Source organism: Budorcas taxicolor, chromosome 8, assembly GCF_023091745.1.
Source record: "Budorcas taxicolor isolate Tak-1 chromosome 8, Takin1.1, whole genome shotgun sequence".
NCBI lineage: Eukaryota > Metazoa > Chordata > Mammalia > Artiodactyla > Bovidae > Budorcas > Budorcas taxicolor.
In genome coordinates this window covers 49,723,461-49,749,882 of record NC_068917.1, presented here as the reverse complement: position 1 = coordinate 49,749,882, position 26,422 = coordinate 49,723,461, and the positions used below count along the sequence as shown (strand labels likewise).

At 42.7% G+C, this 26,422-nt stretch overlaps 1 protein-coding gene and 1 non-coding gene across 2 annotated transcripts in view; both read left to right on the top strand.

Annotated features, from left to right (window-relative positions):
* TRPM3 (transient receptor potential cation channel subfamily M member 3) overlaps positions 1–26,422 on the top strand; it is a 937,530-nt gene that overhangs the window by 865,604 nt on the left and 45,504 nt on the right. The window contains exons 20-22 of the mRNA XM_052644496.1: positions 424–552; positions 6,056–6,307; positions 12,125–12,299. Coding sequence (XP_052500456.1) covers positions 424–552; positions 6,056–6,307; positions 12,125–12,299 — 556 coding nt within the window. The remainder of the gene's footprint in view (positions 1–423; positions 553–6,055; positions 6,308–12,124; positions 12,300–26,422) is intronic.
* On the top strand, positions 1,188–1,313 carry LOC128052905 (U6atac minor spliceosomal RNA). Its single transcript, XR_008199865.1, has one exon. It is a non-coding gene; the product is annotated as a U6atac minor spliceosomal RNA (small nuclear RNA).

The window sequence follows — 26,422 nt, the reverse complement described above, 5'->3', positions numbered from 1 at the left end:
TCTTATAGACATTTAATCTACCTGGCATTCTTTAGGCAAAAATTCACTGTGCTGTCCTGGTTCAAGGACCCAAGCCTCATATCTACGCAAGAGCAGTCCCTGAGAGAGGAGGTTCCCTTTTTAGCCAAGAAGACTCCAGAAATGGGGTAATTGCAAAACAAAATGGTGCATCATGACACATTGGTACAAGCAGAATGTGGGGACCCGAGACATGCAAGGTTCAAAAGGAAGACTGAATATCAGTTATTTCAAATATTGTAGTCTTTTAAAATTCTTTCAATGGTTTAGCGCCTAGAAGTTCGTTTCACCGTGACTAACCGTCCTGCTTGCTGACCTTGTCGTGTCCTGCTGCACAGTGCCCTTGCCCAAGGGCAGGGCTCCCAGGTCTTCGCAGCCAGAGCACTGTATTGTGTTTCCTTACAGCTGGCGTACATCGGATACTTGATGCTGTTCAACTATATCGTGCTAGTGAAGATGGAGCGCTGGCCTTCTACCCAGGAATGGATCGTCATTTCCTATATTTTCACCCTGGGAATAGAAAAGATGAGAGAGGTAACCACTTTCCTAAAAGAAAACAGAGGAGAAAGACAGTGGTTAGTTACCTCTGTGAATGGAGGGGAGTAAGGAAGGTTGGGGTCCAAATTAAGCCAGCAACGATTTCTCTAATTCTGCCACAGAAATAAGGGATGTGGTTTCGACCACTGCAGACAAACCTGGGAGGCTTCAGTGTGTGTTTATAAGATTGTCACTTCACGTAAGTTTGAGATCTAATCTATATTTTCTAGAGCATCACTCTTGCCCCAAGAAACTTCCAGTTTTCTTCAACACTGTTTACACCTCTCTTTCCTCATCTTGATAAATGTGACTTTTAAATTTTTTTCTACTTAAACTGTTTTTAATCTTTGAATTTTCCACTTTTAATTCCCATTGCAACCCCTTACTTGGGGTCTTTTTGGACCCAGTCTACCAATACCTATGATTCTGCAAATGCATTTCAGCAGCTCCAGGAAGAACTATGCCTTCATTAATTTATTTCCTGGCTTATTCCTTCTCAACATTTATTATCCCCTTGCTGGGCAATAGCCTCTCTACCAGCCCTCGGCAAAATGAGCATATTTCTTGTCCTTCAGGTTGAGGGTATGGGTCTCTCTCTTCTCCCTCACCGCATCGCATTAAAGAAGCCATCAGTGTTGTATGAAAGGAGAGAAGGTTAGCACTCCCCTTGACAAGGATGGAAGAGGCTTTCGGGCCTAACAACACGCATACGGTTAAGGCATTGCCACCTACTTCGTGGCATCTAACCACTGTTTTTGTATTACTCAGCCGTTAAAAAGAATTCATTTGAATCAGTTCTGATGAGATGGATGAAACTGGAGCCGATTATACAGAGTGAAGTAAGCCAGAAAGAAAAACACCAATACAGTATACTAACACATATATATGGAATTTAGAAAGATGGCAATGACGACCCTGTATGCAAGACAGGAAAAAAGACACAGCTGTGTATAACGGACTTTTGGACTCAGAGGGAGAGGGAGAGGGTGGGATGATTTGGGAGAATGGCATTCTATCATGTATACTATCATGTAAGAATTGAATTGCCAGTCTATGTCTGACGCAGGATACAGCATGCTTGGGGCTGGTGCATGGGGATGACCCACAGAGATGTTATGGGGAGGGAGGTGGGAGGGGGGTTCATGTTTGGGAACACATGTAAGAATTAAAGATTTTAAAATTTAAAAAAAATAAATAAATAAAAAATAAAATTAAAAAAAAAAAAGAAGCCATCAAAATGGCCCCCTCTTGTGACACTTGAATTCAAGGCTAACCTTGGGCCATCAGATTCAGAGCCTTTATACTAAATGCAGTCAAGCAGTCGTCCACCAGAGGGCTCTGCAACCCCGTCCAACAGGCTCCCAGAGCTGGTTCCCAAGTCCACAGGGATGGCAGGCTTGTGCAATGAGATTCCTCTGCATTTCCCCCTGAAACTAGTCGGCTGGCGAGGCTTTTTCTGGAAGAATTACTCCCTGTCAAGTCCACTGCATTCTCAAGAGCTCTACTTGCTGTACTATAGTCAGTGGGAAAATATATTGGGCTCCACAGAAAAAATAATTCCTACAAACCCACAAATTCACACTTGCCTTCATTACTGCTGCTTGCTGCTAAATTGCTTCAGTTATTCCAACTCTTTGCGACCCCATGGACTGTAGCCCGCCAGGTTCCTCTGTCCATGGGATTCTCCAGGCAAGAATATACTGGAGTGGGTTGCTATGCCTCCTTCAGGGGATCTTCCAAACCCAGGGATCGAACCCATATCTGTTATGTCTCCTGAATTGGCAGGTGGGTTCTTTACCACTAGTGCCACCTGGGAAATCCCTGCCTTCATTACTAAGTCAGGTTAAAAGGGCCTTACTATCAGGGCTAAAATGTTCTCCTCCAAGAAAAAGTAGGATCATTTTTTAAAATATGTGTAAATGGTTAAGAGCCCTTCCCTTGGGTTTTTAAACTACCTTGGGATATTTAAATTCTAGCCATCACACCCCTATTTTGAGAGTCCCATTTTATAAGGAACAGGATTTTTATTGTTGTTAATGGATGCCTGTCTGCTCTCAGGCTTTCCCATCCATAATGCCTTCCACTTCCTGACCAGTGTTGTGTATTCCCCATTTGTAGACTGAAAACAGTAATAAATTCGCTGTGGTCTTTGTGTAGCTCTCTGAGAACTGAGGCTGCTACTGCTAAGGGCTCTGTTGCTGTGAAGAGCCAGCTCGCTGGCTTTGTGATTTAAAGCCTTAGATGCATATTCCTTCCCCATGATAAGCAGAAAAGGGAAAGGCTAGAGCAGGGAGACTGGAATCTCTCCAGGGACTAGACTAGAAGAAGACAGGGAGCAGTCTGTACTCCACGGACTGTTCTGGAAGAAGCTGCCAAGCCGGCGGGCTGCCAGGAATCTCCAGGCTGGCTATCCATTTCTCCTGAGGCGGCATATAACAGCAGGGAGGGCAGAGCCTGGAGCCCGGGGTCAGCAGGGGGTCAACCAAGAGCCCTTGTTTCCAAGGCAGCTGTGGGACAGGAGGCACTGACCACCTAAGTATCTGACCTTTTCCTCTCCGGCCCCGTGAGGTTGCCCCTCGCCCCACATGCTTGAATCCACTAAAGAAATCCTCGGGCGCCAAGGGTCCCGCCTTGAGCCGCCTCACAGTCAGCACGGGCCCTGCAGACCTCAGACGCAAGAGCCTGGAAACAGGGAAAATCTGTAGGCTTCTGTGCCTCCAGGGACCTACAAGGAGGGCTTTGTGGTTTCACGTTCTGCCAACCCCTTCCCGGCAACACATTCTTCTGCACGGAGTCAGCCCAGCAAGCCGGGTGATCCTGTAACAGCACGTAACTGCTGCTCCGTGCGGGTGCTCATCCTCCCACAGGGGCCTCCTCCGGCCACTTGTAAGGTAGATGACGCGGCTGTGAGGGCGTCCCTCTCCACAGCTGTGGGAACTAAGACTCGGGGATTGAGCAAATTCTCTGCATCCCACAGCTATGAAAGAGAGCTGGGTCTTAAACCAGACTGACCCGGCCTTAGGCCCACTCTGCCCGTGTTTACAAACTAGGACGCTCCCTGGATCCCAGGGATCCTAAGAGAGGCCTCACCTTATGCACTCTGCTTTTATCTGTTTCTATGTTGAGATTTCACAAAGATACTTTCACTGTTTTTAAAAAAATATTTTGCTACAAACCTTAGAGTATGGACCAACGGTTAGAGAAACTCTTAATTTAAGACATTCCCAAACCCCTTAGGACACCTACGGGAGCGCACACACTGATTTTTGTCTCGTTAGGATGGATGGGGAGCCATCAGGACAACTGCAACAGGAATTCCTCAAGGGCACCGGACAGTGACTCCAACCTGTGGTCAGCAGCATGACCTGGGAACTTTTAGAAATGTAAATCCTCAGGCATATTAAAGCAGAAACTCCAAGGGTGGGGCTTAGGTAACTGTTTTCACCAGCCCTCCAGGTGATTCCAATGCATGCTGAGGGCTAGGGGGTTAGGAATGAGGTACTAGAAGAATGAACCTACCAGGTAGCTCCTGGTATCTTGCTCAGCCTTTCAAGCTCCAGTCTTGACTTACTAAGACCACCCTTCCTTACACTTCAGGCCAAGGCAAGCTACTAAAGTCATTGTGAAGATTCAGATCAATAGCTGCAGATTAAACCTGTCCCATCTTTGCACTTCCTTCTTTGAAAGATCCTGAACTGGGAAAGGGGTGGGTCATGGCTTGAAGAGGTGGAAATCTCAGAGGTAAACACAAATGATTCATAAAGGTAGCCCTGCTACGTAGCTTCATGAGGTTCCTCACACCCTGTGGTACAGAATGGGTGGCAATTCCTGCTATCCAGCTGTGCATTTCATAGAGTGTGGAGCAGCAAAACGTCCCCTCTGGATTTAAGATAAGTCAGAATACCACCCAGCAGTTAAGATATACAAGGGAGTGGACAGTTACTATGGAGTATCTGTGCAACAATCAGTCAGGCAGTCAACAACTATTTCTTGAGTGTCTGTTATGTAGCAGGCCCTAGGGAACAAAGGGTCTGTCCTCAGAGTTTATAGATGAGAGGAGAGATCAAAGAATATTGAGAGGAATACATGGATAGATGATAGCTAGTTGGCTAGACCAGCATATATGTACACTCATACATAAACATGTATGAGGAAGGTTTTTAACAAGTGGAAAAAATCTTCAAAAAATAAATAGGATAATTGACTTGGGGATGTGGAGACCACTGCAAGGAGGGTGGTCAAGAAAGTTCTTCTAGGAGGGGGAAATATGAGTGGAGACCTTGAGTATAAGCAGTCACCACACATGTAAAAGTCAGGGAGAAGAAAATGCCCAACAGAAGGAACAAGTGCAAATGTCCTGAATATAGAATGGATTTGTTATCTGAAGACAGAACAGGGAGAATATGGTGGGATGTTAAATGAGGCCACCATAAGGAATTTGGATCTTTCTGTATTTGTAATGGAAACCGTCAAAAGGTTTAAGTATTCAGTTATCACAATTTGCTCTAGTTTTCGGAGAAGGCAATGGCAACCCACTCCAGTACTCTTGCCTGGAAAATCCCACGGATGGAAGAGCCTGGTAGGCTGCAGTCCATGGGGTCGCTAAGAGTCAGGCACGACTGAGCGACTTCACCTTCACTTTTCACTTTCATGCATTGGAGAAGGAAATGGCAGCCCACTCCAGTGTTCTTGCCTGGAGAATCCCAGGGACAGAGGAGCCTGGTGGGCTGCCGTCTATGGGGTCGCACAGAGTCAGACACGACTGACGCGACTTAGCAGCAGCAGCTCTAGTTTTGCTGTTATTCATCCATCTCTCATGTCTCTCTTTTTCTTCTAAATTGAGGCTTAATTCACCTGTAAGAAAATGAACACCTCATAAGGGTACAGCTTGATGCATTTTTTTACCTACCTATACAAGTGTGTAATCACCACCCAGATTGTGCCTTAGGCTTTTAAAGGTCTTTCTGGGTGCTGCTCAGAGGCTGGCTAGGCAACAGTGATGGCCGGGATACCAGTTAGAAGGCTATTGCAGTCGTCTGGGCAATGGGATGGGGCTTCGGAGAGGGGGACAGCAGTGGAGGTAGTGAGAAGAGGTCTCACTAGGTTGTATTTGGAAATAGAACTGATATGTTGATGCAGAGGACGTGGGTGTGAAAGAGGGGAATGAAGGAATCCTGCTAAGTTAGTGGCCTGAGTAACTCAACATGGTGATACTGTTTACTGAGATGGAGAAGGATTTTGGAGATTTGCAGGGTATTAAGAATCAGTAATTTAATACCAAAACTCTAATGTGTGTCTTAGGATTGTAAGGCATCCTAAAGGATCAGATTTACTCCTTATATACAACTGAGCTAAGCTTAGGTCATCCAGAGCCTCTTGAATAAATACAGGTAGACAAAAAAAAGCTACTAATGTCAGCTCACAGACCAAGCACTTTCCAACTGGGCTGAAAATATAGACAGAAATCAAGCCTAACCTCACTCTTTTTCCTGACTTTTAGATTTTGATGTCAGAGCCAGGAAAGTTGCTACAAAAAGTGAAGGTGTGGTTGCAAGAGTACTGGAATGTCACAGACCTCATTGCCATCCTTCTGTTCTCTGTCGGAATGATTCTTCGTCTCCAAGACCAACCCTTCAGGAGTGATGGGAGGGTCATCTATTGTGTGAACATCATTTATTGGTACATTCGTCTATTAGACATCTTCGGCGTGAACAAGTATTTGGGCCCATATGTGATGATGATTGGAAAAATGGTAAGCGAGGTCCTCTGATTCCATGTTATAAGTTCTCGGACGAGGAGTGCTTATCATAGGAAGAGGGAAATCATTCATTTGGGCCTGCCATCACTGTCTGAGATGGCCCTGGAGGTGTTTTATTTTTTAATTCCTTTCACGTGTTCAGAAGTTTGACTTCATCTATATACGTAACTGGAGAATTCACTCTCACTCACTCAACTTACTGACAAATAAGCGTCATCTATTTTGTGCTGGCCACCTGAGTGGGAATTGAGTATATAAAGATCCTCATTCAGTGAGATAAATGATGAGAGCGAGTGGTGACTACCACAGGGTGTGAGACTGCTAAAGCAGATGTGCATCAAATGCCACAGGGACATAAAAGGTTGATCAGAGAAGGCCTCCTGTGGAGGTTACATTTTAGCTGGACATTGGAGACGATATGGATATCTACTCAATGTTTAACAGGTTTCTTTTTTCTTAATGAAGTTCTAGAAAAAATGTCTTCACTGTACACAGATGGAAGAAAAGCCAGGTTATTTAAGATGAGATGACTTATGTTGCGTTTGAGTTGAACATTGAGTTCTGTCAATATATCATGTGTTTTGTTACATTACTGGGAAATGACGTGTTAGAAACTAGGTTCCAGAATGATATTCCTACTTATTCTTAAAAAAAAAAAAGAACCCCAAGTGCCAAGCTAATATGCTTCCCTACTTATGGCTTTGGACTTGTTCCAGTATCCCTGGAATACATACACTCATTTCTAGACTTTCTCCATAAAGGCTGAGCACTCACAGGACAGCATCGGTGTGAATCTGAAACTGCACCAGTAAATCAGCTCCCTCTCCAAACTCAGAAGAGGAGGAATCGGAGCCTGATGCTCAGAAACTAGGTGCTTTTATCAGTTAAACCATACACCTCATACAAAGAGAGGGAGAATTTGAATCTAAAAGGAAAGGGCTATGAGACCTTGAGCAATTTATTTAACAACTCTTGGAGATGCAGTTTGCTCATTTCCAAGTAGTAATAATAAATGCAGATCTCATAAGGTTGCAGTGATAATTAGAAATAACGCATGTTAAGTGGCCAACTGTATCTGATTCACAGTAGGAAGTTGATAAACTGTATCTTTTATCATTGTTAAAGTACAATGGAAAAAACTGAGAATACTTATTTGCTCCATTTCTAATCCTTTTGAACAAAAGCTTGGTGTTTTTAATACCAGCATTGTTTAGAGAGAACATCACAAAGCCCATTCTGTAGTGGAAAAACTTGAATTCAGTAGTGAAAGCAAAAGTCACTCGGTTGTGTCCAGCTCTTTGTAACTGCATTGACTATGCAGTCCATGGAATTCTCCAGGCAAGGATACTGGAATGGGTAACCTTTCCTTTCTCCAGGGTATCTTCCCAACCCAGGGATCAAACCCAGGTCTGCCACATTGCAGGCAGATTCTTTACCAGCTGAGTCACAAGGGAAGGCCAAGAATACTGAAGTGGGCAGCTTATTTATTTTTTAACTGGAGGATCATTAATGAATTCAGTAAGCTTGAGTTAATTAACCTCCAATTAAAAAAAAAAAAAAAGCTTGAGTTACTTACCCAAAACTGAATCCCAGTTCGTTTGAGAGATTTTTGATTAGAAAACAAATCTGTATCTTATTATATAACATTACCTCTTATATCATTATACTTTAGTATTGAATTTGAGATGGTGGTGAAAATTTCCGCATCTAAAAGCAGAATCTCCACCTAGTCTATGGGAGAGAGTTAGGAGACAGGATCTGATAGTTTTTCACACAATTTATATATAACAATGTGTAGATGTATGAATTTTCTGGACAGAGGAGAAAAGGTTCTATGAGACTGTCAAATGTATTTTCAAATGTACCCAATGAAAGTGAAGAACAGCTGCAAAATTAAGCCACGTTTTCTCGATCTTGACACTATTGCTACTTCGGACTAGGGAATTCTTTGTTGGGGGTGGGGTGGGGTGGGCTGTCCTGTGCATCATAGGGTGTTTAGCAGCAACCTTGGCCTCTATCCTCTGGGTGTCAGTGATATGTGTGTGCATGAGCACATGCACTTGTGTGTATGCACACACACACACACATACAACAACAACATTTCCAGATATTGCTGTATGTTCACTGCAGAGCAAGTTGCCTTCTGTTGAGAACCACTGTGTTATGCAAATACATTATCTGATGGGTTGTTTTTCCTAACTGATCATTACCTTATTTCAGTAAATAAAGTTAGGAAGGACTCAAACCAGGCGTATTACTTTTAAGAGGTTGGGTCACATTTAAATAATTGAAATAAGTAAAGTCAACTCTAATGCCCCACGTCTATTTTAAAATTCATCTCTGTCTTTTTAATAATGACATGATTATTTCCCCAGTTTTGATAAGAATGAAACCTTACCGTGGAGTGAGCAAGAGAGATGTACTGCATTTTTCTACATTCTAACTTATTCTTAACTAGTTAGTGATATCATTCATAAGTAGAAAATGAGTATATTTGGGGACTTTGTTGTCTTTCTATGGCTTTTAAGATAATTAGTTCAGTAATTGAGCCATTGATCCAGAAGATAGGTTAACTATGTCTATAGAATTATCAGTGAGCCAGGTGGACTGCCAGAGTGGAAGCTTAACAAAATATGCCTAGATGTGATTATTCCAAAAGCCCCTATTTAATATTAAACAGTGAAGTAACTTACCTGGTCCAGGCACAACTGAAGGCAGCTAAGGTACTTAGACTCAATACTGATTAAGTATGTTTCCAACTGATCGTCAGCTCTAAAATCACTTAACAGAATTCTAACCTCTTTTCCTTCATATTCTACTTCTCAGTGGTTCTCTAAGCCTAGTACTAAGTTATACCACTTATGTAACATGGATAAAAACAACGTAAATAGGTATCATTTACTATGCACCAAACACCATGTCAGACATGTCAATCATTACAACCCCATGAAATAGGCTTTAGTTTATTTATCTCACATTCGAACAGACTAAAACTGGGCAAGAAACAAAGGTTTCAAACTCCTCTCTCACTCCACAGTGTGACCTTTTTTCAATTCTAGTAATAATAATAATACATTAACTTTTACCAAGAACTACTCATATTGTTTCACACCTTATATCATTTAATCCTTAGAAAAAAAATATGCGTCATTACTGTTATGATTATTATCCCTACTTTACAAATTAAAAGAAAACCAAGACCAAACAACATGCCCAAGATCACCTAGTTGTTTTTGCTAGCAGAGCCAAGGCGAGAACTCAGGTATTCTGACACCTGAGGACACATGCTTAACCACTGCAGTATATGCTCTCCTCTAGAAACTCCAGTACTTTGGCCACCTCATGCGAAGAGTTGACTCATTGGAAAAGACTCTGATGCTGGGAGGGATTGGGGGCAGGAGGAGAAGGGGACGACAGAGGATGAGATGGCTGGATGGCATCACTGACTTGATGGACGTGAGTCTGAATGAACTCCAGGAGTTGGTGATGGACAGGGAGGCCTGGCGTGCTGCAATTCATGGGGTCGCAAAGAGTCGGACACTACTGAGCGACTGAACTGAACTGAACTGATACAACCCAACTGAAGGATGTTTAAAAGAATGAGAGACAATCAGCACTCTTCATATTGAACCAATTGGACAATTTTTGTTTAAAAGCAGAAGCCAGACCCAGTTCTGAAAATATCTTGTTTCTGCAGTTCAGCAGATACCAGTATTTATATGAAGTTATGACGCCTTTGAAATATGTGAAGTTGAGTGTTTGGGAACAGTGTTTGTTTGATTGTTTTGACCCTTTGAATAGGTATTATGATCAAGCTGAATGGAAACAGTCCTGAGAAATTAGATTAGAACAGTTGCTGTATTTACTGGCTGAATTTTCTTGGATCAAACTAGGTCCTAAATCTCATAAGTAAACACCTTCCTTTCCCCACCCACCTTTTAATCAGTCTAAATAAATATAACAGAAAGGACCCCTTTGTGCTTTTTCATTAATAGAACTTTTTGTAAATAAATGATGAAAGAATTTTGCAAGATAAGAGAGAGAGGGGATGAGAAACGGACCCACGTTGCCTATAAAACTGCTGACTCTCTCATTTTAAGAGAGTTCTGAGGCTACTAAGTTGTGAAAAGAATAGCATATATTTTTAAGGACAGTGAACAGATATGAATGAACATCAAATTTTGATATATTTAATTTCAAAGTCAGACAGTACTTGAGAGATTTTGAAGTTGCCTTGTAAGTTGATTAATTAACCTAAAATGTATCGAGCCCCTAGTGTCCTGAGGCCTACAGGAAGTCTGTAATGTTTTAATTCCAGTAACTGGCACCATGGAATGTATCCTTGCAAAATGAAATTTAAAACTAATTTAAAGCCTTCATTGCCACTGATAAAATTATCATCGGTCTTTCTTTGTGGATGGGCATTCCTTCAGGAAATTTGATATCCAAGAGAAGACAGTCTTTTCTAGTAGGTGGTTTTATGCAAGGGATAGAAACCAGTCTCCTATTAACTTAAACCCAGGAGGGATGACTTGATTTACAGCAGGGCATGGTGGAAGCTACTGCACCCAGGCCCCAAACCACCATCACAACCCAGTCTCCTTCCCTGGAATACCTGCTTTATTCACTCTGATCTGTTTGCCTAGTGGGAAACAGCCTTAGACACTCTGAATTCACTTAATTACAGAGAGAGCAAGGGAGCTTCTCTCCCCAGTTCAGTTAAAAAGAATCCAAAGAAAGATTCTGGTTGGCCTGTCTTGTGTCACTGTTGTCAGACAGCAAGTTACCATGATTAACCCAGCCTGGAAAAGACACCTACCTTTAGGGCCAAAATGGGTGGGAAAAACGAAAGAACTGCTTCTGAAAGAAGGAGGCAGTGGATTCTGGCCAGGCAGAATAATAGTTATTGCGTCCTCATCTATTTTCGGTGATAACAGGAAAGTAATTTGGCATATGAGAAACAGATCCCAGATAACATGTATCATGAAAACAAGCAAAAAAGAAAGAAAGAGGAACAAGAGATAGCATTGTACTTGAATGGAGTCAAGTACAAGTCAAGAATTTTACGAACTGTCAAGATGAAAATCCAGCATTTCAACAGCAAGCACAGAAATAGGCCATTAGGCTACCTGATTCTAATTCCTACAAAAAAAAAAAAAAACAGCCTCCGTAACTGATAGGATACAATGCAGAAGAAAAAGCAGAAAGAGTGGTTCTCTGAGAGACTGGTTTGTGGTAGAAAACTGTGCAATGAGGTGGGGCCACAAGAGTAAGGCAGTTTAAGATGGATATTTGGGTTGTCTGAGTCTTGTTTACAAATAATTATTCTCTTGGGCTTTTCAGCTCTTGATAAGCCTTTCAGAATTTGGAGAATTTACAGCATGGCAATAATTGTCAAAATAGTTCAACTATCCCAGTTCCAACTTTGCTAAGAAGAAAGAGACCCAGCAAGGACATTTGCCTTTCCCAGGAGCAGAAAAAATGTTAGTACTACATTCATAGGCTCAAGCTTCTGTGTCATTTGACTCTCATGCCTAGTCATGACTAGGTCCCACAGAAAACAATGGAAGATGAAGGGGTCCTCTTGTACCTGTGCTTTTTCTTTTTAAATGATTTTCTTAGTAACTGTTAAGAGTTGTTGGACATTGGTTTCAGTAGACCAAGTGGTTACCTGATCACAGCTCCCTGTCTCAACATCCCTTATCAGCAGTCTCAAAAGTGAACCAAGTTTTCCATCAGTGTCAGCATCACAGGAATACTCAATCATTCTGGTTTTCATTTGTTTCTCCCTCTGCTTCCCCCTGCTTCCAGATGATAGACATGATGTACTTTGTCATCATCATGCTGGTGGTGCTCATGAGTTTTGGGGTCGCCAGGCAAGCCATTCTCTTTCCCAATGAGGAGCCATCATGGAAACTGGCCAAGAACATCTTCTACATGCCCTATTGGATGATTTATGGGGAAGTGTTTGCGGACCAGATAGACCGTAAGCAAGTTTATGATTCTCATACACCAAAGTCAGGTATTTAACTTTAATTGGGTCATATCTTTTCCAAGTTCATTTGTTTGTTCTCAATAAATGGCTCAAGATAGAGGACTGATTCCTAGCTTGCTATCTTGGAGGTAAAAAAACAATTATAGAAGGTGAATATACAATTTTAGCAAAGTAGTCCTTGGATGTTTTTTCAGGTATGTCCTTCCTGTGACATCTGGTGTGCCAAATTTGACCAAGAATGGACCATTTTAAAAGATCTAAATTCCTTGGGGATTCAAAATCCTGGGGCCATGTGTTGAATATTTCAATATTAAAAGTATATTATATCATTACTCCCCATCCCTATTCTAGCCTTTAAAAAATAAATTCCTTGGGTTTGACTTCAGGACAAATAAACAATTCTCAATTTCGCCATCAGAATTCAAGAGTGAGGGCAAACAGCTGCGTGGTGTTTTCCTTGCACTGGAAACTATTCTCCAGTTCCTTTTCCCCACTGTCTTAAATTATGTGCTATTGAGACTCAAAAGAAGCTAGTATTCATTGCCTGGAAGTATGGAAAGTGCCTTAGGTTATAAACGGAGTTGCTTGCTTATAAATGCCAAAAAAAAAAAAAAGTATATCATGAAGTGACTCATTGTAGGGAGTGAGTGCCAGCAGGCCCCTGATGCTTCATGCCCTAATAGATGCTGATTCTTTGTAATAAACACCCTTCTTGTACTGAGTTTGAAGATAGCTGTATCCTATGAGTCTGTTCCAGCATTTTATTTGGACCAAATGTCAGGGCACACCAAGCATTGGGAAATTATTTGGGAAGAAAGCTTCAGAAAAGAAATATCTTTCATTGTGGAGGAGTTGAATCCCAGGAGCAACCATTTCTCATTTTCCCTGAGGAGTTTAGCTCTAGAAATAACATCCTTCCACCATTGTTGAATTAACATTTTTCTAACATTTTTTGCTGACAGGCCAACTATCTGAGCTCTGGACTGTGGACACGGATTAGAGTTATATATCTAGACAGTATAGCTTATTAAGAACAGGAGCAAAAACTAGTCGGCATCCCCCAACACCCACCCCTGCCAGTTTTAGGTAGGACTAAGACTAGGGAAATAAGGACGAATGACCGCAAAGCGTGAGTCCTACAGGCCCGTGAAGAGTCTGTGTACAACAGCCGCAGAACGCACTAGTCTGTCATTTTCCCTGATGAGTTTTGAACAAATACTCTTTTCTTCTCAAAATGAGTTATCTGAGGCAAGAAGGTTTTTTCTGAAACACCTAATTGGAACAAATACCCATTTCATGAGACTTAGCCAACTCACTGAGCAAAAATTCTAATTCCATCTCCCAGTTGGAATATCTTTGACAATGTGCAGCCTTCACCAAGACAGCTTTCTAGGGACGGGGGAAAACGCTTTTGAATTCATTCTTTCAAATGGTCCCTGAAGGCAACATGACACTCGAAAGCCCACCTGTGATCATTCTTCTCAGCAATTAACTGTACTATTTTTCCCCAACAATTTGCTTTTCCACTTACATTATTTTGCTTTTCCTATCTCTCCTTTCTTCCCCTATGAGATTAAGCCCCCATAGGTCTGTTGACAATGTGACATTTTGGGATGGGAGAAAGAGGGAGGTATAGGTGTGCTTTATGAGTGGGATTCTGTCCGTCCGTCTACAAGTGGCCATTTATTGATGTTGTACTATGAACGCAGCCTAGTGCAACAAACACCACCATTTGGCTGAATCAGAGGATCTATTATTGTTATTTTAAAGAAGGGCTGATTGTAGTTTAGAACTTGCAAAAACCCTGGAGGTGGAAGTGTGGTGTTTTGTGTGAGTGAAGTATGGAAACAGATGTACCACATTGTTGAGTAGACCTGTGATGCCCTATGTGTGTGAGAGTAAATTTCTGCCCCATTTCCTACATACCCCAGTATCTAGCCAACCCAACCTTGGATGGATGCACCCTTCATGACTCCCTTCCCCCAACCACTGACCTTCCGTTTTGATGTTCTGAAATTGGCTGCAGTAGTAGCCACTGTTCTAAGCTAAATCAGCCAGTTTATTGTCTAGAGTGCTAAACAGTATTTGTCCTTTCTCAAATGGGTATAGAAGACTGCCCCCAAATCTGTCATTAAATTTGGCCTGTGTCATTGAATATCCCTGTCTTCTAAATGATTTGATTTCCATGTTGTGGCACTGAGTGGGCCCAAGGGAGATTGGGTGACAGCCCCGCCCTGTCATTCAGAACTGCCCAGGAGACTCGATACCAAGCTGTTTGAGAAAGGTACAAATCATTTATGCTGCCCTGCGGTGTCTTGCCTCTTTTCTGTGCCATGTCCAGGTTGGTTTGTGAAGCATGTGTTCAGGCTAATTGGATCTCATATCCACCTAGACTGCCAGGGTCCACCAGCCCCATCCTGTGGACGTGCCGTGGGGGCACCTCTCCAAGCCCTGCTCATTCTTGCACACCTTCTCAGAGGGACTCATTTGTAACATAATGCACGCGCTCCATATCTAACTCTTTTTGTTTTTAGCTGCAAAAGTGCTGAAGCCATTTCATATTGCAGAAATAATCTTTCTTAATTGGAATGAATATATTATATGTGGTTGTATAATGGGGGCCGCAGGGTGGCGGGGAGGTTATTAACATCTGTCCCACACCTCAGAAGGGAGGACAACTTTAAATGCCCTCACTTCTGGGAAACAGTGTTAACCAACTATAGATTTTTAAAATACATTTCATTTTTTTTCTTGTAGTTTGTCCTAAACCCAGAGAATATCAATAAGGCCAAAAAAAGCTAGAATGAAACTTCTAAGGTTACTTTCCAAATGTGCTCAAAGACTAAAAGGAAAAAGAGGAAAAAAAAAAAAAAAAAAAACAAAGAGTGTAAATGCCCAAAATGACTTTTCACCTCTGAGCCAGGTTGGATGAACACAAATGATAGTCCAGCCTTAATCTCAATTTATCTTCAGTTTAGCAGCTGAAACATTTGCTTTGGTGTTGAGAGCAGAAGTGAGTGTTAAAACATGATTGGAAACAGCAGATAATAAAACTCAGGAAAGGAGAGTGACAATCTGCTCTGTCTAGACAGCTTTGCCAAACACCCTGATTAACTGATGGGGGTTGCACTTGCTGTCATTGTCTGATTGGTTGGTTCCTGGTTGTTTTTTTTTGAATAGCCCCAAAGCATCTCAGGTGTCTACTAGCTCTCTAAGACCCAATCTAAGGGCTACCATGAGGGAATTTGGTTGCTAAAAGTGTTGCTACTGAATGATGGCATCCTTCTGGGCCTCTCATCAAATGAACCCTGTTGCATGGCTTCTGAGAGCTGGTCAGGATCCCACTGGAGCCTGAGGGGAAAAGAGCCACTTAAGAGAAGAGGAGGTGCAGAATAAATTTTCAGCACATTCATTCCAAGGCTGGGCAAAGCTAAAATTAGACCGATTCTAGCCATCTGAGAAATCCAGTTCTACGTTTTGGTGTGTGAGGTGCTTGGAAATACACCTTTCTTGGCAGAGAAAATGGGGTGTCTCTGGCTTCCTCAAGTCTCTGAATGAATGAGACTTCCTTTATTTACAGGGCATCCTTGTGTTGCCTGCTGTACACTGTATTCTCCAGGCTATACCAGGGCAGGGGGAAAATGAATCATGCTCTGAATGCATTAAATCAGCATCTAAATTTAGTCCTTCTTTCTGTCTCTCTGAGTATTTTCACAAGTTTGGTTGGCAATGTGAAAGCAGGATGTCCAAAACTTACTTTCTACCATGACAACTTATTCTTTGGTTGTTTCTAGTCACCAGGGACGGGGGAGCCTAGTGGGCTGCCGTCTATGGGGTCACACAGAGTCGGACACGACTGAAGTGACTTAACAGCAGCAGTCACCCTAAATTAACTATCCAACCTACTTAGTGCATAGATCACATTTTTTTTTTCTTTTATTGCCTAAGGCCTTTCCATCTGAAATTAATAGCTTATCTGGAGTAAGGGGGATTTTTGTGCTGTCGTTTTGATTTGGTTTTGCTCATTTATTTATTTACTATTAAAAACAAACAAACCTCTGTAGGCTTGTGGTCTGTGTGATGTTGACTGGACTTAAAGTGTTGCTTTTGTCATGAAACAAGGAGCGTGTGCGTGCATGTACAGTTCGAACATTCTCCTGTATTACTTTTCTGTCTCGAATTATTTGTTGCTCATTTCAGGTGTAGAAATTAGGATAGCACAAGGCCAGTCTCTAAAATATGCCTGCTGTGGTGAAGCTTAGAACAGCAAGAACAGAGAGGGTGGCTATTGTTAAAAGTTTCACTCCGGTTCTGGAAACTCGGGGCTATGCATCTGTTTGGTATGCGGGACTGACCTTCACTAATGAATTCAGAGCGCACTAATGCCTGACAGCTATAGCACGGGGAGTGTTGCCTGACCAAAGAAATATTTCGGAAAAGACAAACTTGAGCCAAAGCCAACTTTTGGGAAAGGGGGCAATTGTTTTGCTGGGTTTTGTTTTTGCAAATTGCTAAGGAAGTAAGCCAATATGAGGCACCACCCCCATTTTCTGTCCCTGAAAGTCATCTTATACTCCAGAGACTCCCCACCCAATGTGTTTACTAATACAAACTGAGGCTTAGCAGCCTTGCAAACAGCAGAACTACCTGCAGATAGGCCATTGTGATGCAATTCGGTTCACATTATGACCAGCATTTGTTCCACTGTCATCAGACCAATTTTAGCCTTTGCTCACAGCTCAGGCTCCATTTTTAATTTGTTCATTCTTCATCCAGTGGAATCCATTGAATCCATTCAGAGGATATTTATTTTATTCCTACTGTGAACTGAACATCTAGATACAGCGGTGCATGTGACAGAGACATTGTCCTCAAGGAGTTTGCAGTCCAGGAAAGGCAGACTGACGTGGTCAATATACGTGGGGATGGAGCCCCAGACAGCAAGTAGCCAGTTCTTCCTGAAGGGAAAGGAGGGGCACAATAGAGGAACCCTGGCAGAGTGGGAAGGTTGAACTGAGCCCTGAAATATTGCTATTTGCTAGGCAGATGGGAGCAGGGGGGTGTGAAGGAGAAGAATGACATTCCAAACTGAGACTTAGCATGGAAAGTTCCAGGCTCAGCAGGTAGTTTAATATGGCTGACTGCAGGGTGAGAGGCAGGAGGCAGGAAACAGGACAGATGGGTCTGAAAAGAGACAGGAGCGTAGATTTTAGAGGAGTTGTCCCTCATGCTCAGGGTAGTACCATGCTCTGATACAAGTTTTAGTTGAAGCTATCAAGCAAAAAAGGGGCCATAAAAGGGATGGAGATGGGACCTGGGAGGACCTTAGGTAATAAAGTAGCAGTTGGGATGGAGAAGATAGGCAGCAGGAAACTTCAGGAAGGTAAATTCAGAAGCACCAGGACACAGTCAGATGGTGCAGAAGGTGGTAGTGCAGGAAGTAGAAGGAATTTAAGATGGAGGAGTTGAAGTTCACTCCAAGCTTTCCAGCTTAGTCTAACCAGTGCTGTCACATCCTGAGATAGAGGACCTCTGGGGGGAAGGGGATCTGTGTACTTGGGGTTAGATGGAGCTTGAAGTTTCCATGGCAATGTGAGGAAAATCATGAAGAAGACTCTTGTATGTAGAACTCTGGAGCTAAGTAGAAAGAGCTGGATTGGAGATACAGATTTGGGGATCAAGAATATACTGACCTGTCAAAGCCACGGAAGCGAGTAAACTTTCCAAGCAGCACAAGTAGAGAAGGCCAGAGCAGAACGCTGAGAATGGGGGAGTCAGTGCAAGAGAAGAGCACAGTTAAGTGGGTGTTTAAAAGTCCATTCAATTAGACATTTAGGAAATCACTGGTGACTTTGGCTAGAGAATTTTCATTTCAATGGGGAGTGCAAAAATCAATTAAAGTGATTTAAGAGTAAATGAGTAGCAAGGCAAAGCATTTACCAGGGAAAGGGAGGAAGAGAAGTGTTTTATATATATGGGGGGAAGGGTGTCAATGAAGTGAGGCTTGGCAAAGAAAAAGTATTGTTTTGTAATCACCCCTAGGGAAAGTCACTGACTCAGTACTTATCAAAGAATTGCTTAGGGCCACCTCTTTGCATAGTTCTGTTGTCTGTTTTCTCAGTCAAAACTCAGCAGCCCAGATCAGGAAAAACAAGTAGCTGGATTAAGTCAAGATTGAAGTTTTGTTGTGCCAATATAGCAAAAATAAAGGGGCCTAGGGGTTTTGAAACAGCTTGCAAGGGTTCTTAAAGTTATGCATTATGAACTCTAAGGTGGAGGGTGAAGAAAATAAAGGTACAATGTTGGTAAGTATTTTCGAATTAAAAAGAGTGATCAAAGGACTAGACTTCTAGCCTGAATACCAAGTATTCTGAGAACTGAGGTTCCTCAGAGGAGTGACAATAAGATGCTGTGGTCAGAGAATGGTAAACTGGTACTAAGGTGGGACCTTTAGGATAACGATAAAGTCCAAGAGTGGCTATAAGAGTGGGTTCCAGGATACACTGGAACTGAGGTCCTGCACAGTGAAGCTAGCTTCTTCTGTGTTTGTCACTACAGGTATTGAAGTGTCCATACTAATGCCACAAGATGGAGTAGACAGGAAGACTTTGAGCAGGATAACCTGAAACTCAAGGAAGAAAGGGCTTTTTGCACAAGAATGAAAAACAGTGGTTTAGAAGAGGCAAAGTATCAGTGAGAATGCAGACAAGACTTACAGGAACCTTACTGGCAGATGAGCAGAAATGTGTGATTTCCATTTGAGAAGGTTACAGGGAGGTGGTGTCTTCCTGCAAAAGAATTTTAGCTAAGGCAAGAAAATGTGGTATAAGAAAGCATAGGAGTCTGTGTTCAGTGGTAAGGGTTTTCCAGAAAGCTCTGGGGAAAGGGAGAAATAGGAAAATTCAGTGGGCAGAAAGCCCAACATCGTATGAGACAATAGCATAAGGCAGGATAGTTAAGCGGAAGAGTTTGCTTTGCAAAAAATAGAGATCGTGGGTAAGACCTGGTTGTGAGAATAATTTTTTCAGATTGAGGCAGCTGGAGACTAGAGCCTGGTAGCATAAGAGGCAGATGAGGATGATGAGATCTAGTCTCAAGAGTGACCATTGCTCAAGTTTCCAAGATTGTGTTGGAGACAAATTATTCTGGTGCCCAAGGAGTGGGTATGGCTCCTAGGCCACAGATGCAGATGCTGCTAGAAAATTCAACTATATTTTTATTATAATTCTGCTTCTTTCTATTTTACATACCTACCCTCTTACACTAGGGGGAAATTATGAACTCAGGGTCACCCCTCTTTACTTTCCTTGAGGTAGATTAATGTTGGGGTGGGTCAGGCTGTAGTTTTGAGTCACCGTCTACACATGTCCACACAGTTTGCTGCTAAAATATGGATTATACTCATCACTATGCAAATCTTGTTGACTTTTGAGGTCTTCCCACAGTCTCAAATCCTAGACACTTTCTCCCCCTGGGACTCTGCTACCGCAACTGAGCTGCCAGGAAGACCATGCAGACTGAACCTACAAAGCACTTGCAAACTGGCATCTACTCTGAAGCAGCTTCACATGTGTGCATAGACACACATTTCTCTCCTTTCCCTTCCAGTCTCGCTCCTGCCAGAACACTTTCACCTGTTCCCTAGATTCTCCTTTCCGTTGCCCATTCTGTTATATACCTATACATTACATACACATATTGTAAAAGGGCAAGGCAACCTACTCCAGTCTTCTTGCCTAGAGAATCCCATGGACAGAGTATCCTGACAGGCTACAGTCCATAGGGTTGCAAAGAGTCAGACATGACTGAAGCAACTCAGCATGCATACATATACATACACATATAATACAAATGCTTTAAAGTGCAGAGAGCTTATACATCTGAACCACAAAAGCAGCCAGAGGCTTGAAGGCTGTCTCTGGGTTGTGCCTTGCAACTGCTCCTTCCCTGATTCAGAGCCAATACCTGCTTGCAAGACAAGCAGGAAAAATGAGTATTTCGGAATGCTGTCCCCCACATTGACTTAACCATCTTGTAAGGAAAAACGGGATGCCCCAAAGAAAAACAAACTTGTTGGTGCCAGGCATGCTAGCTGTAATCTCTGTGTTTCAAAGGGAGGATTGTGTGTGAAGGGATCATGATAATCATAATAATTTATATGTCATAATAAATCATCTCACAATATTGCTGTGGGATTTCCCAAGCTCTCAGCATGGTAGTAGGTCTTACAAGCTCTTCTAGACTAGCCCTGTCCTAGAATCTTCGGTGATAGTGGAACTGATATAGACCTGCGCTTTTCATCACATGTGGCTAGTGGGCCCTTGAAATGTGACCAGTGTGAAGGAAGTTTTAGTTTAAAGGGCTGTGTGTTGCTAATTGCTACCCTACTGGACAGCACAGTTCTAGTATATGAAAGTCCTTTGGAACACCAGCTCATGAGAGCCAGGAATACATCTGCCTTCTTTCCTGCTGTAGCGTCAGCATCTCAAACTGTGTCTGGGACAAAAAAAAAAAGCTCAGAAAATAGTTGATGCATGAAATAAACCCCTTAATGTAAGAACTAGAAAGAGAGTAAGGTTGTTCTCTGCTTTACAGTTTTTAAAAGAAGATTTCAATGATACATAATGGAATTTGAAATGTTTTCAATTGAGAGAATGAAAAAGAGTTACATTTATTTAAAAAGAATGTAAAATTTGGGTGAATTAAATGTAGTGATCATGGATTCGTATTTCAAACACACACACACACAGAAAGTGAACTCAGCTGGGATCCTAGAGTTGTTAACTTCCTGCAATATAGCTGAATTTGTATTCAAGAAGAGAATTACAGCCACATTTAAGAAATATTTATTGAACAAGTCATCATTCTAGATTCTGTGCAGAGATAGAATGTTGGATAGCAGAAGAGAGGACGGAGGGAGCAAGACCAGAAGAAAGGGAGGAAGGGCAGGAGGGTGGTCAGGCCGTTTGTTGCTGAGGGCCCCTGAGGAAGGAAGACAGAGCTGTGTGAGCCTAGTGGTGGGACTGGATGAGACCGGAGCAGAAACCCCTGCCAACTCTGCCCTGTGCCACACTGCAGGTGGTTGCCATGCATCCCGTAACAACAGCCCTTTCCACAGGCGCAGTGTTCTCACCAAACACACCCAGGCAGATGGCTGATTTCTACTCAAAGCAGAGCAAAGCACATCCCGTCTGATAAAGTGGCAAGATTTTAGCTGATGTTTATTAACAACAACTGAAAAATAGACTGACCTCCACACAGGTTAACTATTAGCAGACAGTCCCAGCAAGATTTACATGTTAACTGTTTTTTCTCAAATGTGACAAGATAAACCTACAGCCTCAGTAAGGAAGGGGGAAGGGGGGAAGAAAGGTGCTCAAGAATTTTTACAAGATGCTGTCCAGTGGAGCGTATAGCTTCCTGCCGTTAGATTTCAGATTCTGTCTGGCAAGTGACGTTTGACAGAATTGCTTGGCATTCAGCTAGACATTTGGTATCTAGAATATCAAGCCTGAAGTTAAGATGAGGACATGCTTCGCAGAAGACCCCAATATCTTAAGGTCGGATGCAGAATTTTGAGTCTTTACCATGATGACACACTGAGTTCAAGTAGATAACATCCACTGATAAGTTAAAACTAGAGGGGGCTATTTCTTAATCTGGGTCATCATTATGTGATGGCAGGATGTCATTGTCACAGTGTAATATAAAAAGGAATAAAGCAGACACCCTGCTATCACATTTTCCAGATTCTAGTTAGAATAGGTTCATTCATTCAGTGACATTTACTGAGCGACTCTGTGTGCCAGACACTGTGCTAGGAACTGGGGATTAAAAAGAGACATACATTATTGCCTTGGCTTTGAAAAATGTCTAATGGGGATGACTGACAAATAAACAAATCAATGCATATTTCCATAGAGATGATGTTTAAGGACATGGCTCAAAGGAAAGAAAATACTTTCATTTGAGGGTGGGCAGGAGTGAGTGGGACATGGTGAAGCAGAGAAAAACAAGGGAGGGCAAAGTACAGCCAGAGAAATTCTCCTGGAGGTAACAGTTACGCCAGATCATAAAGGGTATTAAGATTTTCCCAGACAGATCCTAAGAGGGCATTCTAGACAGAGGGACCATTGTGCACACAGCTCAAGAGAGAGGACAAGGCATACATGGAGACAGCAGAGCAGTGAGCCTCCCTCCCCGGACCGGTCAGTCAGTGTTAGTGCCCCCACAGGTGCTCCCAAGCCTCCTCTACCTGCCCCGGGTTAATGTATGCACCACACTGGTTTCTTCTTCTTTCTTATGTGTATCTCCCCACTGGACTATATGCATTTTGAGAGGGTGAAAGCCCCACGATTTGTGTGCATCTTTTCCACCATATTTGAGTGAGTGAATGGAGAAGAGGTTAGAAAGGCAGGTTGTGAAGCCTTTGTATGTTAGGCCAAGAAATTTGAATCTTTTCTGATGGGAAATGCCCAGTTTACCTCGTGTGGAGCTCGTTTCTAAGTTAAAGCTCCAATTTATGGAATTTGCACGTTGTGAATGTCAAGTGGTGATATTGTGGTTGGAAAATACACAACCCTGATACCCATTTCAGGGAAGTTAGATGAGCCATAGAAAAACCTTTTGTTCCAAAATGTGTTTTAAAAAAGAAGTAGCAAGTTTTGAAGAGTCAAAACATCATCCCCTGAATAGATTGAATCTACTGACTCTTCTCCTCTTGGTGTAAAATATTTGAATCTTTCGTCTTAACCGCCCTCCACCCAAAGTAGCTGAAATCAGCATTCAGGGGAGGAAAGTTAAAATGGGGGCAGGTAATGAAACTGATGGCTCCAGTGGGAAAGGCAGACTTTGAGCAGCCAGAGAGCTTCGTGAGGCGACTCTGTGCCTGGAGGGCAGAGAAAGTGAGATGGGTGTGGGGACATTCAGAAAGAGAGGTGGTGGCAAAAACAGCTATGCCTACCTTGCAGTTTTGCCAAGGGCCCTGGCAGATGCCCGGCTTGCCTCCAAAAACAGTCTTCTATGCTGTCTGCAATAAATTGCTGATGCCTGAATTTAAATATCAGGACTGCTTGAAGTTCTAAACAGCTTCAGGCTCCCCTAGTTCAGGCTGCAGGTGCTGGAGTTCCCCAGTCTAGCTTCTCCATTTCGGTCAGGTTTCTTCTCATCTACAACCTGGCTCTCCCTGTGAGAGGATTAACAGGTACAAAAGAGAGGAAGGAAGAGAGAGAAAAGGAGTATGCATTCAGGTACCACCCTCTCTCATCTTCTCCTTTAGTTCACCCTTCGTTTATCTTCAGGTCCATTAAAAGTCTACTTCCCAGGAAACTCAAGGTTCAGAAAGCCCCAGGAAAGTCAACAGAAGCTAGAAGAGCCTCAGAGAAGTTTTCTTGTGACCACAGAATCTCCCACCGTTAAGCCTACCCCGCTGGTTCTCAACCAGGAACAATTTCACCGCCACCCCCACTCTCACCCCAGGGGACATTTAGCACTGCTTAGAAGTGTCTTTGTGTATCACAACTCAAAAGATGCTACTGGCATCTAGTGGTAGAGGCCAGGGATGCTACTACACAGGACAGCCTCCTAACCAAAAAAAATCATCCAACCTAAAATGTCTAGTGCTGAGGCTGAGAAAACCTTGTCTATCAGAATCCAAAATTCATTTTTTTTATTGTTGCTTCTCAAAGAAAAATGGCACAAGGTAGCTAGTTGCCATCAACATCTGCAAAGTCCTCAAGGACAGATCTGAGAAGATCCCAGGGCCTTACAACCTGATGCCAGGAACATAGTGTTTTAGGCCCCCATCTGCCATCCCTTACAGAGTTTCTCAACATCTCTCCGCGCTCTGCTCACTCATTTGATCTTCAGACCAAAGACCAAGTTGGGACATCATGCAATTACGGTGTCAGAGTAGTCAACATGATAAGCCACTTTTAGAAAGGCCCCCCGTCTCCTGTTCTTGGGGACCAGTTTTGAATGGAATAAATCTAGCTACCACTGCAATGAAGTATGAGGAAAACCCAGAAGCCTTACCTGTGGTTCACAATTTACTAAATATTTTGCTGATCCAGGTAGAGACTAACAAACTTCAAAACTTCCCAAGTTTGTGTCTGAGAGATGCCAGTGGTTTTTTAATAGGAAAGCAACATCCTGCGTGACTAGAGAAAGTTGCCTGAGTGACCTTGGAAGTCCTGTGAAATTGTCCCGTTCAACCAGTCCAGCTCATCCTCTGGGATGAAGCAGGAAGGAGAAGCACACTCCCCATGAGCAGACTCAGTAGGTACAGCTACTGGCCGACTTAACACCATGGGACCAGATCCAAAGCCATTTTAAAATCTTTGCTGCAGCCAGTGATTCTCTCCTGAGTAGACCACAGGATCCAGCTTTACAAAATCACAGTCCCTGAAGCAAAGGAATGGAGTCTGTGGCATGCCCTTCTTAATATTCTGAACAAAGGCTTTATGAATAAAATGCCACTGTGAATTGAGTGGTTACAGTACTGCTCCAGGAAAGCCAGTTGCTGACAAGTACTTCAAAGTCAAGGATGTCACCTGAGGAACATAGCGTTCAACAGCCAGAGGAACTGTGTATGGTGTATGCGGTTCTATCATATAGCGAGTACTTGAATATACAGGGCGGGGACACCTCCATCAGACAGGCCAGGCACTAAAAGATGAGATTCTTTTCAGTGAATTTAAGATTATACAACCTGTCAGGAGTCTACACGAGATAACCAAGTGTCGAACATGTCACCGCTCTTTGAAAAATGTACAGCAACTGCACTTAAGCAGATTATACCAAATATAAGGATGCCTGAGCTCTTTATTAGCTGTCAAGTGTATTACAAAGGCTGTGTCATGAAATTCATGGGTTTCTTCTGGCATTTCTAGGCAAAGGGAAGTCAATTAACATTTGCTGAGATCCTGTTACGATGGCTGGCACCGGACCAGGCTCAGGATATTCTGAAACCTGCTGAATCCTGATATACTGTCAGTGTACAAAAAGAGTAGAGATTAAGTAAATCCCTTACAGGGCACAGCCAGGTTGGTGGAGGCAGAATTGGAACCCAAGCCTGTCTAGCTCCTAAGTCAGTGCTCTCATCTCTACATTGTAACAGAAGGCTGCTTCCATCTGATTCCACAGCTCTCCTTTCTCCTCCACACCTCACTCCACTGACTGGACCATAGTTATGCATTTATTTACCTAGAAACTACTTATCAAGTGCCCTGCTTGGCCCTGGAGAGAAAATGGTGCACAAGAGAGGTTTCATCTTTCCCTTAATGGGAATTATGTTCTCCTGAGGGCAGGTGAGAGGTAGACAGTAAGTAAATACTTTGGGAATAGTCATAGGTTCTGTAAAGAGAAGGTCATGGAGTCATTGGGGTAAGGATTCAATTTTGCATAGAATGGGAAAGACCTTGAAGAGATGTTTGTACTGAAATATGAATGATGAAAACCCAGGTGGCAAGAACTGGGGAAAGAACATTCCAAACAGAGGGAGCAGAAACGACAAAAGCCATGATGTGGCAGGAATGATCTAGTTGTGTTTAACTAGAATCAAAAAGAATGCCTGTGTGACTGGAGTTTAAGATGCAAAGCAGCTCATTTGTATAATACATTTTGGTGGAAATCCTGGATTTGAATGTGTGATTTAATTCTAGCTTGTTGTTCAGTTGCTAAGTCATGTCTGACCTTTTGCGACCCCATGAACTGGAGCATGCCAGGCTTCTTTTTCTATCACTATCTCCCTGAGTTTGCTCAAACTCATGTCCATTGAGTCAGTAATGCCATCCAACCATCTCATCCTCTGTCGACCTGTTCTCCTCCTGCTCTCAATCTTTCCCAGCATCAGGATCTTTTCCAGTGAGTCTGTTCTTTGCATCACGTAGCCAAAGTATTGGAGCTTCAGCTTCAGCATCAGTCCTTCCAATGAATATTCAGGACTGATTTCCTTTAGGACTGACTGGTTGGATCTCCTTGCAGTCCAAGGGACTCTCAAGAGTCTTCTCCAACACCCCAGTTCCAAAGCATCAATTCTTCGGCACTCAGTCTTCTTTATGGTCCACCTCTCACATCCACACATGACAACTGGAAAAACCATAGCTTTAACTATA